General features: G+C 38.0%; 1 protein-coding gene across 2 annotated transcripts in view; it reads left to right on the top strand.

The window, feature by feature from the left end:
• Positions 1-2,005, top strand: part of dicer1.S (dicer 1, ribonuclease III S homeolog) — a 54,012-nt gene extending 52,007 nt beyond the window's left edge. The window contains exon 28 of one of the 2 annotated variants that reach the window (XM_041574045.1): positions 471-2,005. In XM_041574045.1, the coding sequence (XP_041429979.1) occupies positions 471-636 (166 nt within the window). In that variant the 3' untranslated portion in view covers positions 637-2,005. 2 annotated transcript variants of the gene reach the window in all.
• The last annotated feature ends 10,705 nt before the right edge of the window (positions 2,006-12,710 follow it).

Below are 12,710 nucleotides of genomic sequence, written 5' to 3' on the forward strand. Positions count from 1 at the left end.
GGTTTGAGTATATTTCAGAAAATAGTGAGATAAATTCAGATTTTTATAAATAACTCCCAAGTGTTAAACTGACATTCAAAGACAATGGTTTGTTATGCTTGTGTTGTTTTATTTTCCATAGCAAACCACTCTACAGAACACAATGAAATAAGCACAGTAATAATATCATTTGTTAGTAGGGATGCACCGAATCCAGGATTCGGTTCGGGATTCGCCCTTTTTCAGTAGGTTTCATATTCGGCCAATCCTTCTGCCTGGCCGAACCAAATCCTAATTTGCATAGGGTAGTATGCATAGGATAGTGCTTTTTCGTCACAAAAGAAGAATTTTTTCCACTTTTTCCTTTCCTGGCCCTAATTTGCATATGCAAATTAGGATTGGGGTTCAGTATTCGGACGTGGATTTGGTGCATCCCTTTTTGTTAGTGAATGATTACAAATGTGGGTTTTGTCTTGTCTTGATTCTTTCAGTCCGGCCGAAAGAACATACGATGGAAAAGTCAGAGTAATGGTGGAAGTTGTTGGAAAAGGAAAATTTAAAGGGGTCGGAAGAAGTTACAGAATTGCCAAATCTGCAGCAGCCAGGAGAGCACTAAGAAGCCTCAAAGCAAATCAATCTCAGGTCCCTAACAGCTGAGTATTCCTGCACTTCACTGAAGGGAATTTATCCAAAGCTGAGCTCTATACCCATCAGAAACCCACAAGTTTTGATCATAATTTTGACACCTCTAAATTGGAATTGTATTATAAGAGGAACAAAAAATACATCAAACAGAGTTAATGATGTTCAGGCACCTAATAAGCAACTGAAAGGATCTGCATTAGGGAGACGATTAGTAACCCCCTCCTCCTGCAGACACTGTGGGGAGAACATTTTGTGTTTTGCGCAAACACAATCTTGTCTTCTTTTCTCACTTTTGCTTTGGTTAATCACAAGAGTGCTTTATGTCTTTCCTATTTCTAACTACCGAGGTCTGCTCCTTTTGGGGGGGTTTAAGTGTATCAGGTTTGAACTTGTCTCGAAATACGTGAGTGAAAAAAACCGTGCGTGGGGTATGTACGTGTAAGTATTAAATATACCCACGTATGTTTGTACAAACAGAACGTTTTCATAAACACACGTATGTAAATAGATCAGCAGATGCAGATATGTATTTTTCATTCATCATTTTGGAAATCTCTGTATAAGCTGTATTGGATATAATTTGGTTAGAGACTGTACCTCTGCCATGTTTGCTCCCTGCACACCATTCAGAAGGTATTAATAAGCAGCATTGCACTTAAATGAAGGCGGCATTCGATGAAGTCGGATAAGCGACAAAATGGTTATTTTTTTTATGCCTCAAATATCTGAAAATGAGATTTTACTTGATAGGCTGTCGCTTCTTCATTCTGTAAGCTTTCTGATTCTGACAGACTCTGGGGCTCATTTATAAACTTCGCGCAGGGCAGATTGGTTTGCACAGTGAATATATTTATAAAGCTGAATGTGAAAACAGAATTGGGAATTTTTTTTCACAATGCGAATGTCTATAACGGCTTTTTAAATATGTCAAAAATTGCGAATTTAAGTCATGACATAACTATGGTGGCGCAGAAAATACTCGCAAAACAGTTTTGCAAATTGTGAATTTAAGTTACTGTCAACGCTATTTTCTCACACAGTGGGCACACTCACGCAAACACCCGTCTCATTTGAGAGCGGAAATGTATTCAAAATGCAAATTCGCCAAAAAACGGAAAGACGGGCAGAGCAGTGCAATTCATTAGTGTTCAGGAAAAAGTATGGGCAATACAACCGTTTGCGAATAAATATGCCCTGCGCGAACGTTCTAAATGACCCCCTCTGACTTCCCATTATGAAATGCAGAAGGTTCTACGTTTAGGACTGGCTTGTAATTGAAACCCTTTAAGTGTTTGACAGTAAACAACATCGCTCTTTGTTGTTTCCTTGGCCAGCGCTGAAGGAAATGCTGCTGCATAAAGACTGAAATCGTTTTATAGAAGGTAATAGTGGGAAATCGTCTTTGGATTTTGCATTCTAAGGATTCACAAAGGACAAGCTGATACTGATGTGAATGATGTGTGTAATTGAGGCTGTAAAGTTTTGTCTTTTTCAATGCAAGCTGTCAAAATATCAATAACCTTAAGACACATCCCACTTTAAAAAAAAAAAATATGCTGCAGATTTTCTAATCGAAAAAGGGCACAGCATCTCCCACCCCAAAAGCTGTGCTTGGATATCAAACAAAAGAGAGATTACATGAAAGAAGATCTGTCTTTCCAATATGTATGTGATTTGAGAAGAACATGAAATGCAGTCTTTGCATTTGGGATGGGGTGAACTTTTCAGTGTCTAAGTCCATGTTTTGGCTTTAGATTTTATACAGTCTTCACTTGAATACCTCATTTATACCCCTTTCCTTCTTCTGCATGCTTTCCTCATGTTTTTGTCTGTTGGTGCTGTTTTATATATTATGCGTGTATGTGTATTTTTATTTGCACTGTAACTATATTACCTCTCGATTTACCTGTTTCTAAAGATTGTGGGATATGGCCTGCTTCCATCCTGCTATGTTTGAGGGGGTCCCAATGCTAAAAGGCAAACTGGGATTTTTATGGGTTGATCGAATTCTAGCCATATAAGTAGCTTGATAGAACTTAGGGTCAGGGCACACAGGCAGATTCAGGGAGATTAGTCACCCAGCGACAAATCTCCTCTTCTTTGGGGCGACTAATCTCCCCTTCCCGACAGCTAAAATGTAAATCGCCGGCAAGATGGCACTAGATGCGATTCAGTTTCCGAAGTTCTCTCACGAAGAAACTTCGGAAAACGAATCGTGCCGAGTGCTATCCCACCAGCGATTTATATTTTAGCTGCGGGAAGGGGAGATTAGTCGCCCCGAAGAAGAGGAGATTTGTCGCCGGGTGACGAATCTGCCTGTGTGCCTTGACCCTTAAGAGTTTTTTTGGTTGTTAATTGTTTGGTATTGTAGAAGAAAAGTCCATTTTGTTTTCACAACTACCAAGAAGTATTTCTTCCCCCAACCTTTTTCAACCGTGAGTCTCATTCAAAAATAAAAAGTTGGGGAGCAACACAGGCATGCAAAAACTTCCTGGGGTGCCAAATAAGGGCTGTAAATGGCTGGTGGCCCCTATGTGGACTGGCAGACTACAGGAGTCTGTTTGGCAGTACATCTGGTTTTTATGCAACCAAAACTTACCTCCAAGCCTGGAATTCAAAAATAAGCACCTGCCTTGAGGCCACTGGGAGCAACGTCCAAGGGGATGGTGAGTAATATGTTGCTTGTGAGCCACTGGTTGGGGATCACTGCCCTGACTGATACCCTATAGTAACTGTTCTTATCCAATTAGTGACCTCTAACGTAGGTAAGGACCATGTAAGACACAGATTTAGCATAAAATTCCTGCAAAAACTGCTTTTGTTTGTTCTGCTTTAAATATCATTTTCTATTTTAAGGACAAGGAAAGTTAAACTAAATAATTACGTTTTGTGCTTCTGTACCAGCCCAAGGCAACCACAGCCCTTTAGCAGTAAAGATCTGTGTCTCCAAAGATGCCCCAGTAGCTCCCCATCTTCTTTTCTGCTGATTCACTGCACATGATCTTTGCTGCTGTCACTTACTGAGCTTAGGGACCCACTCACAATATACAGTACACATAGAATAGAAATGTCACAATATTAGGCTGATTAGTAATTAATACAGATAATTACTACATGGCAGCACAGAAACCAGTGCAACTAGCGTCAGAATTTAATAATCAGCCCTGTAGCATCAGCTGATATTACAGGCCAATGTAATTTTCTGCTTGATAATTTTTGATGACCCCTAAGCTTAGCTTCTCAACAGCTGCTCAGAGCCCACTGAGCATGTGAGTGTCACAGACACTTTCCAAGATGGTGACCCCCTGTGACAAGTTTGAAGTCCTGGATCATTGCTGCTATTGACAAGCTCAAACTTTAGGCTGGTGCAGTATATAAAACATGGCGTTTTTAGCCATATTCATTTTTAGGGTTTAGTTTTCCTTTAAGGCCTCTCCCTGCTACAATGGTGTAGAAAATGACCATCTAGCATAACTACTCCTTGATCAAACTATTCATGTTCTGTGAATCACGCGCTTTTATCAGTGTATCTGGGATTGGCACAGAATTCAACTGGACTAGATTTTGCCAGCAATTAGCCAATAGACCAATAGAAACGTTGCATATATATGGGTTTCTCTATCTTTTTTGATGGGTGTCCCTTTAAGTTCTATCAAGGGAGGATGCGGTTACTAAGAGGATCACTACCCATTGCTGTTTTTATTGATATCTTAGCATTGGTGTCTATTGCCATGTTTGTTCAGGGTTCCTGTGTGCCATTATACTACTAGGTTTCCTTGGAGTTACCCCCTCTGTTTCTGAAGCAGCAAGCAGTAAATTGTACCCAACGCATTTTTTTTTCATTGGTTGTCAATTTTTTTTTTTTCTGCACACGTAGCCTTTATAGTGTTTAGCAATGTGTACTTACGTTTATGATCACTGTATCTCTAATTCAGCCGTAGAACCTCTTCATTTGTAATGTTTGTGTTGGTGGCAGGTAAAGCTGCCCCTAGACATAAATACTGGGGGTGCATCGACACTGCTATACAATCTAGAAATCATTATCTGTTGATCAGAAGCTTGGTTTTCATCAGGAAGCACACACACACCTCTGTCCTGTAAGATAATGTTTTTACATTTGCTACATCCTTAGAAATGACGTTGGATTGAACTTGCACGGAGCAGCTTATTATAATATATTGGTTGTCTGAGCATAATAGAATCAGGTTTGATGATTGCACAGCTCAGATTAACACTGCAAACTGTACAAAGAACTGACTGTAAAATAAAAAAATATATATATAATTTGTTTAAAGTGATACCGACAGGAATTGTATCAGTGCTAAGGCACGGCCACACTTGTTTCCCCCAACTGTCACCCCCTCTCATCTTTAAAGGGGAACTACTTCGAAAATATGAGCTTCAGCATGCTAAAATAAGACACTTTGTAAATACGATCAATTAAATATTCTGCATCATTTCTCAAATAATCAAGTTTATGTTCACTATCCCTCTCGCAACATCTTTTTCTCTTTATTCTGTCTTCTTGCAGCAGTTGGGTGTCAGATATTTATTGACCGTTAGATCCAATATATCTTATAGTGGGGCTTCCATTCCTAGCAGATGAATTAGAGCTCATTCAAACAACTGATTCCCGTACTAGGGATGCACCGAATCCACTATTTTGGATTCGGTCGAACCCCGAATCTATTGAGAATGATTCGGCCGAATACCAAATCCTAATTTGTGTATGCAAATTAAGGGCGGGAAGAGGAAAATGTTTTACTTCCTTGTTTTGTGACAAAAAGTCACGCAATTTCCCTTCCCATCGCTAATTTGCATATTCAAATTCGGATTATTTTTGGACAGGCAGAAGGATTTGGCCGAATCCTTGTTTCGGTGCATCCCTATCTAGTACAAGCAAAATGTAACAAAATAACTGCCTTTTGCACAAATCCTGCATGTAGAGAGACATGATCTCTGGTGATTTTAATAGAGTGAGCTCTAATACATCTTCTAGGAAAAAGGAGCCCCTCCTAAAAGATATATTGGTTCTAACTGTCAATGAATATCTGACACTCAATTCCTGCATGAAGAGAGAATGAAGAGAAACAGATGCTGAGAGAGGGAAAGTGAAGATAAACTTTATTATTTCAGAAAAAGTACAGAATTTTTAATTGATATTTCGAAAGTTTATTTTTTCAGTATGCTGAACCTTATATTAAAATTTCATTTTTGTTATAGTTCCCGTTCAGCAGTTTACAGAGTGCTAGTTCTGTCCATCTAGCTGGACTGGTTGTGGTGCAATCCTCATTTTAGACTTGAGTGTTGTCCACCTTTTTACTTTAGACTGACAGAGCCTGGAACACAAAGACTGAGGTTGGGGTGATCTTGAAATAAATCGTGTGGTCTTTCATTGGTAGCAATGCCCAACATTACTAGGAACGTGTCCATGTCACTTTAAACTGACTATTAGAAATTTTTGTTGTATGACTTGTATTTGCCAATTGATTATGAAAGAACTGGAAATCGGGAGCACCCTATTCACCCAGGCTTTTGAGTAGCACATTCCTCTAATATGAAATGTTTGATGTAATGACTAACGTTTCCCCGCACCTTTGTAAAATATGCATTTTCAGCCAAAAAATATGGACATTGATGATTTAAAAAACTGCATTTTAAATCAAGCCAATCCGTTAAGTGATTTGTTGTAAATGCTATTTATCACTTTAATCTGGGATCTGATTTTTTCCAGTATAGGCTTCGTTTCATTAAAGCCAAAGGGTTCCATAACTAGAAAACTTTGTTTAAAGGATTGAATGTAAAATTGATGAGGGTTCTATTCTAAGCAGTTTTGCAATGTACATTCAATATTAATTTGTTTTAAATTCCTAGATATTAAAGGATACATGTCCTATTAACATGAATGAATTTTGTTATAACAGCGCCACCTGCTGGTCATTTTCTGACCAGTCTGACCACCAAGTAGTCAAGGAAGTTGTCAGGAGAATGAAAGAGGCTCCTCTGATTTTCTTCTGCTTAGGAAAGCTTTGAGAGAGGTTTCTATTTTTTTCCTAAGCAGAAGAACATCAGAGCAGCCTCTTTCTTTCTCCTGACAACTTCCTTGACTACTTGGTGGTCAGACTGGTCAGAAAATGACCAGCAGCTGGAACAGTTCAAACAAAATGTATTCATATTAACAGTACGTGTATCCCTTAATATCTTGGAATAAAAAGAACATAAATAAATGTAAATTACAAAAGTGCTTAGAATAGCACCCTCATCAGCTTTACATTCATTTATTTTGAGGGTTTACTTATCCTTTAAAGGGCTATTCCACCTTGACATTTTAGTATGAACTCTACATTGTATTTCAAGTCAATGTGCAATTAGCTCTAATTTTTTAAATGCCTTGGACTTTATTACATTTTTGTTCTGAAGCTCTTAGGCTTGTGATTGATAGTTATGACTTAATTATCCTAGCAACCCGGCAGCTTTTTAAAACCAAAATTGTGGATGGTCTGAAAAGAAACACAAGCCAATGGAAAACAACAACCCGTAAAATCAGACACAAATATTGAATTTGCAGAGGCAAATTCTTTTTAAAAATATAGGATCAACTGAAAACTTCTTAGAATTGGTTCATTATAATGTACTGAAGGTTCATTTAAAGGTGAACTTCCCCTTCCCATAATGTTTGTTGAAGATGTGCAAGACTCTAATACAAGCCAAACACTTTGCACTCTTGGGTAGAAACTGCCACCTAAACATGTGACACTTGGCAGGCGCTGTATATTCTCGATTATCTTGGTTTCACAGTAACGTATAGAACTATGCTGCATACATATTTTATAGCTTATTAATCTAGATGTTATTTTGCTCAATTTCTTATGTAGCACAAATCACCATTGCACTTGGTACCATGCTTTACCTCATTTCAGCCTAAATATGTGCGTGACGGAGGGGGAATAGTGTCTTGCGGCTTATGCTGCCATTTGTAATCGAAAATGGGATAATTGTGACGCCTGCATTGTCATTTGGACGCCAAACAACCATGTCTTTTAACTATTATGTCTGTGGCATTTCTCATTTCACAAATCCTCAGCATATTGTTTGTTAGATTACAAAGGGACACTATCATCCATCTGAAATGTCTGTGTTTGCAAGCCTTGTGTCAGGAGCAAAGCTGCACTAGTAAAAGAACCAGTGACTTGTTTACAATCTGCTTCGGAGAAATCATCATGTGACAAATATCTACTTCCTTCCTGTCACAGCACAGCAGCCTTCTTAAATGGAAAAACTGTTCATAATAATAAGACTGAGGCAGTGTCGGACTGGGAGGGTCTTGGCCCTCAGGCGCTGCCACTTCCGGGCCCCCCCGCCCCAGCCAAAAATCACCTTGGGGTGCCCGCCACCGTTGCAAATCCATCTGCCCCATATGTAAAGCTTCCTCTTCCCTCCCCCGCCAGGAGGTCAGGAAGCGCAGGAGCTGCTGGTTGTGGAGATCAGGTCTGGGCCGGCAGGGCGCATGACAGTTGAGGCCCACCGGGTTTTTTCCCTGTGTCCCTCCGGCCCAATCCGACCCTGGACTGAGGGTTGCCAAAGCCAGCAAAAAACAAAAGTACCTCAAAATGTATAATTTATTGTAAAATGGCTCAATTTTAATGCTGGAAACTGCACAACACTCACGAAAAACTGTAATATAAATGAGATTCTGTGTGATGATAGTTTCCCTACCACCCTCCCCCCAAGCAACACATTACTAAAGTGACTGCTGAAACTAGGGATGCACCAAATCCACTATTTTGGATTCGGCCAAATACGTCATGAAAGATTCAGCCGAATACTGAATCTGAATCCTAATTTGCATATGCAAATTAGGAGTGGGAAGGGGAAAAATTTTTTTACTTCCTTGTTTTGTGACAATAAGTCACGAGATTTCCCTCCTCGACCCTAATTTGCATATGTAAATTAGGATTCGGTTTGGCTGGGCAGAAGGATTCAGCTGAATCCTGCTGAAAAGTCCGAATCCTGGATTCGGTGCATCCCTAGCTGAAACTGAGCCAAGAACTTGCCAAATGAATGGAGACTATGGGCACACTCTTCTATCTTTGATTCCTGACTGTTACTAAGCAAAGACTGAGCAGGAACCCCAAATACATCAACCCAAATCCATTTGGCAAAGCCGAAGAGGCTTCTTCATGGCTTTCAGTTTGGGCTAGCCATTTGCAAGTGCATTCCCTAATCAACTTTTATTCTTTTTAAATGTGTTTTAGAGGAGGAAAAAGCTTGACTCCTCTGAGTAGGGGTGAAGGAGGCTGATATTTTTGTATAAAGTAGATTCATGTTTTTGAAAAGTGACACTTCAGATCATTGCACTTAAAAAGCACCTGTTTAATAAAATCCACTTCCTAGTCCATAACTCGTTTACTATTTCAGGACACATTTTGACTTGCAAAAAATTGATTATGGAATATTGATGGAAGATTGACCACAGTCAAGGCCATATTGTTCATGTGAACTCACGTGTTTCTGCTGCAGCATTAACCCGATTGGTTGGAGTTTGGGAGCAACATGTGAGAATCTGCAGGCAGTCCTATTGTAAATAGTTTAATGTAACACTGGGAGCGGGAATTGCATAAAACTGAAATGACATTGTTATTTGGGGACATTAACTTGTCCTTGTCACATGCTGCAGCCGTCTCAAGGGACTTTCATACTGTAATCCTGCAGTCTGCACCTTATGGATCACAAATACCTTTAATAGAATTTTCTGTAATAACTGTAGCAAAGTAGATCACCAATAAAGTTATGTCTTGGTTGTTCAATTCTTGGTTGTTTGGTGTTTTTTTTTTTTCGCCCCATCGCGAAAATGAAATTGTAATATAAGCTTCATCTTGCGGAAATAAGAAACTTTCTAAAAACAATTAAAAATTCTGTACCGTTTATGAAATAATAAAGTTACTCTTCACTCTCCCCCTCTGAGCAACCTGTCTCTCCTCAGTCGATCTTCATTAGGCCCTTGATCTGCCCCTTAAGGTATGATGATCCAAATTATGAAAAGACCCCTGTATCTGGAAAACACCAGATTCCAAGCATTCTGGATCATAGGTCCCATACCTGTTAACTATTAATGAAAAGCTTTTATTTAACTGTTTAGGTCACATAGTAGCAATGTTTCAAGTCTACACGGCTCTTTTTCAAGCTATAAAATAACCGTGTAGGCTTGAAACTTTGCTATTCTCTCCCCTAAACTGTTAAGTAAAGGTGTTTCATTTAATGGAGTACTGTGGACTTTTCTGTGTGGATCATGGCAGCACTGACATTCTGGCTCCCAAAGAAATGAGAGTTAAATAAGAAGGTGACAAAAATAATTTTTACTCAAATTTTATGAGCGTTTAGCCCCGTATCCCAAATGCCGCAGATCCAAGAATTAGCTGGCCTGTAACAGAATTACATTTAGGGGCAGATTTATCAAAGGATGAAGTGAAAATTCAACTACGGAATAGTTAAAATTTGATTCTAGTTTTTAAAAAAAATTGGATTTTCGAAATTTAGCATACACTGGCCCTTTAAGAATTTTGAATTAAGACTATTTGCCACCTTAAAACTGCCGAATTGCTGTTTTAGCCTATGGGGGACTTCCTGGGATCAATTTGGAGTTGTTTGCTGCCTTCTTGACATTTTTGAGTTTTTTTTAGAGAAAACACATTTACCAATGCAAGCAAAAACAAAAATATATTCTCTTCCAAGCAAAAGCTTTCAATAATTGGCATTCAGTGCAGAACTGGACAGGTGCCCAACCCTAAATAGAAGTCCCTAATATTTCTCTATGTAAAAAAATAAATATTTTAGTAGAATGCTGCTAAAATAAAAAAAATTGCTTTGGTGAATAGCATGGAAAATTAAGACTCTAGGTAAACAAAGATGTTCCTCCAGAATTGGACATTACATAAAAGGGGACAAAAATTATTTTAACTCAAATTTCCTTGGGGAAAAAGATGAGCTTTTAGCCCCATATCCCAAATGCCGCAGAGCCAAGACTTAGCTGGCCTGTAACATAATTACACTTAGAGGCAGATTTATCAAGGGTTGAAGTGAAAATTCAAATGTTTGAGGGTTTTTTGTGAAATTTGACTAGGGAATAGTTAAAACTTGATTTGAGTTTTTAAAAAAATTCAAATTAGATTTTTGAAATTTATCATGTACTGGCCCTTTAAGAATTCGAATTGGACTATTCGCCGCCTTAAACCTGCCCAATAGCTGTTTTAGCCCACGATGACATCCTGGGATCAATTTGGAGTTGTTTGCTGCCTTCCTGACATTTGAATATTTTTCAGAGAAAAAATTTGAGAATCTCATTTGGTTTGAATTTGATTTGAGTTTGTGAGACAATTCAATTCAACCAAAGTTTTAAAAATCCAAATTAATTAATAGATTTTGTTTGGTTTGAATTTCAAGTTCATGGGAGTTTATGGGAATTAGAAAAAAAAAAAAAAAAAAGCTCCCATGAACTCTAACTTCGACCCTTGATAAATCTGCTCCTTAGAGGCACATTTATCAAGGGTCGAATTTCGAATTCATGTGATTTTTTTTTTTTTTTTTTAAAACTCCCATAAATTCGACCATTTGAAATTTATTAATAAAATTGCATTTTTTATACTCCGACGAATTTAAACGAGCTGAAAACTCAAATTGAATACGATTTGAATTCGAGAAATTCTATTTGATTTAAAAAAAAAACTCTATTCGAGTTTTTATCTCTTAAAAAAAACTCGAATGTCAGGAAGGCTGCAAACATCACTAAATTGATCCCTGGTCCTCTCCCATTGACTAATTCGGCAGGTTTTTGGTGGGGAATAGTCAAATTTGAGTTCTGAAAGGGCCAGAGTATGAAAAATCCCAAAATTCTAATCAAAATTCGAATTAAAACTGAAATCGAGATTAGATAATTCACAATTCGGTTTTGACCAAAAAAAAATTTGAATTCAAATTTTCACTTCGACCCTTAATAAATCTGCCGGGGGTCGATTTCGAGTTTATTGAGTTTCTAAAAACTCCCAACAACTCCCATAAACTCAAAATGCGAAGAAGAAAAAAACAACCGAAATTTATTTAAAAAATCTATTTTTTTTTTTTTTTAAAATGTGATAAAAGGATCAAGCTGCAAATTCGATTTGTTTTTTTTTGTTTTTGTTAATTTTATTTTTTTTGTTTTTTTTTTCAAAAGTTCACCAAATGACTCCAAATTGATCATAGGAGCTCCCCCATAGGCTAAAACACCAATTCGGCAGGTTTTAGATAGCGAATACTCTAATTTGAATTCTTAAAGGGACAGTACATGATAAATGTAAAATTTCGATATTTTTTTTAAATTCATATCGAATTTGGACTATTCCCTCGAATTGCACTAAAATAAACTTGAAATTCAAAATTTTCAACTGTAAGCATCATACACAGCCCAAATCTCCTCCTTTTCTGGCCTGATATTGGAAAAAACTTCAGACACAGTAATTTAAGATGCTGAATAATGTCCTAATCCCCCCCCCATGCAATTTCTCCAACACTTCACAACTTGAAAAAAAAAATCCTCGTCACTGGATTCCTGCACTTTCAGCTTGAAATGATGGAATATTCAGACAACAGCAAATTAGGCTGCATTATGGGCTCTTTAAGTGCCAGGAAACTTACAAGATCTACCATGGAAAATGCTATCCAATATGCTCTGTCTGTTTACATTAAGTCCATATGACCATAGCACACTGACAAACAGGTTTCTGTTGCGTTTCAAGTGTTTTATTGGCTCATTACAGTAGAAAAAGGCAACGTTTCGGGCCGCACAGGGCCCTTTATCAAGCCTGTCTGTCTGTTCTGTCTGTTTACATTAATCTTCTACTGGACACTGCAATTGTCATTTCCTATTGTTTTATGAGCAAATAAATATTTATTTTTAAATGTTTTTTTTCCCCTGGTTTTATTAAAGGTCATTATTTTATAATTATCCTGGGCAGCTGATTGATTAGAGGGAGCAATGACATCACCAGATGTCCTTGAGCCAGGTGTCCGGTAGTTGTGTAGTAATTCTAGATTTCGATTTTATATGTGGC

This window comes from Xenopus laevis, chromosome 8S (genome assembly GCF_017654675.1).
Source record: "Xenopus laevis strain J_2021 chromosome 8S, Xenopus_laevis_v10.1, whole genome shotgun sequence".
NCBI lineage: Eukaryota > Metazoa > Chordata > Amphibia > Anura > Pipidae > Xenopus > Xenopus laevis.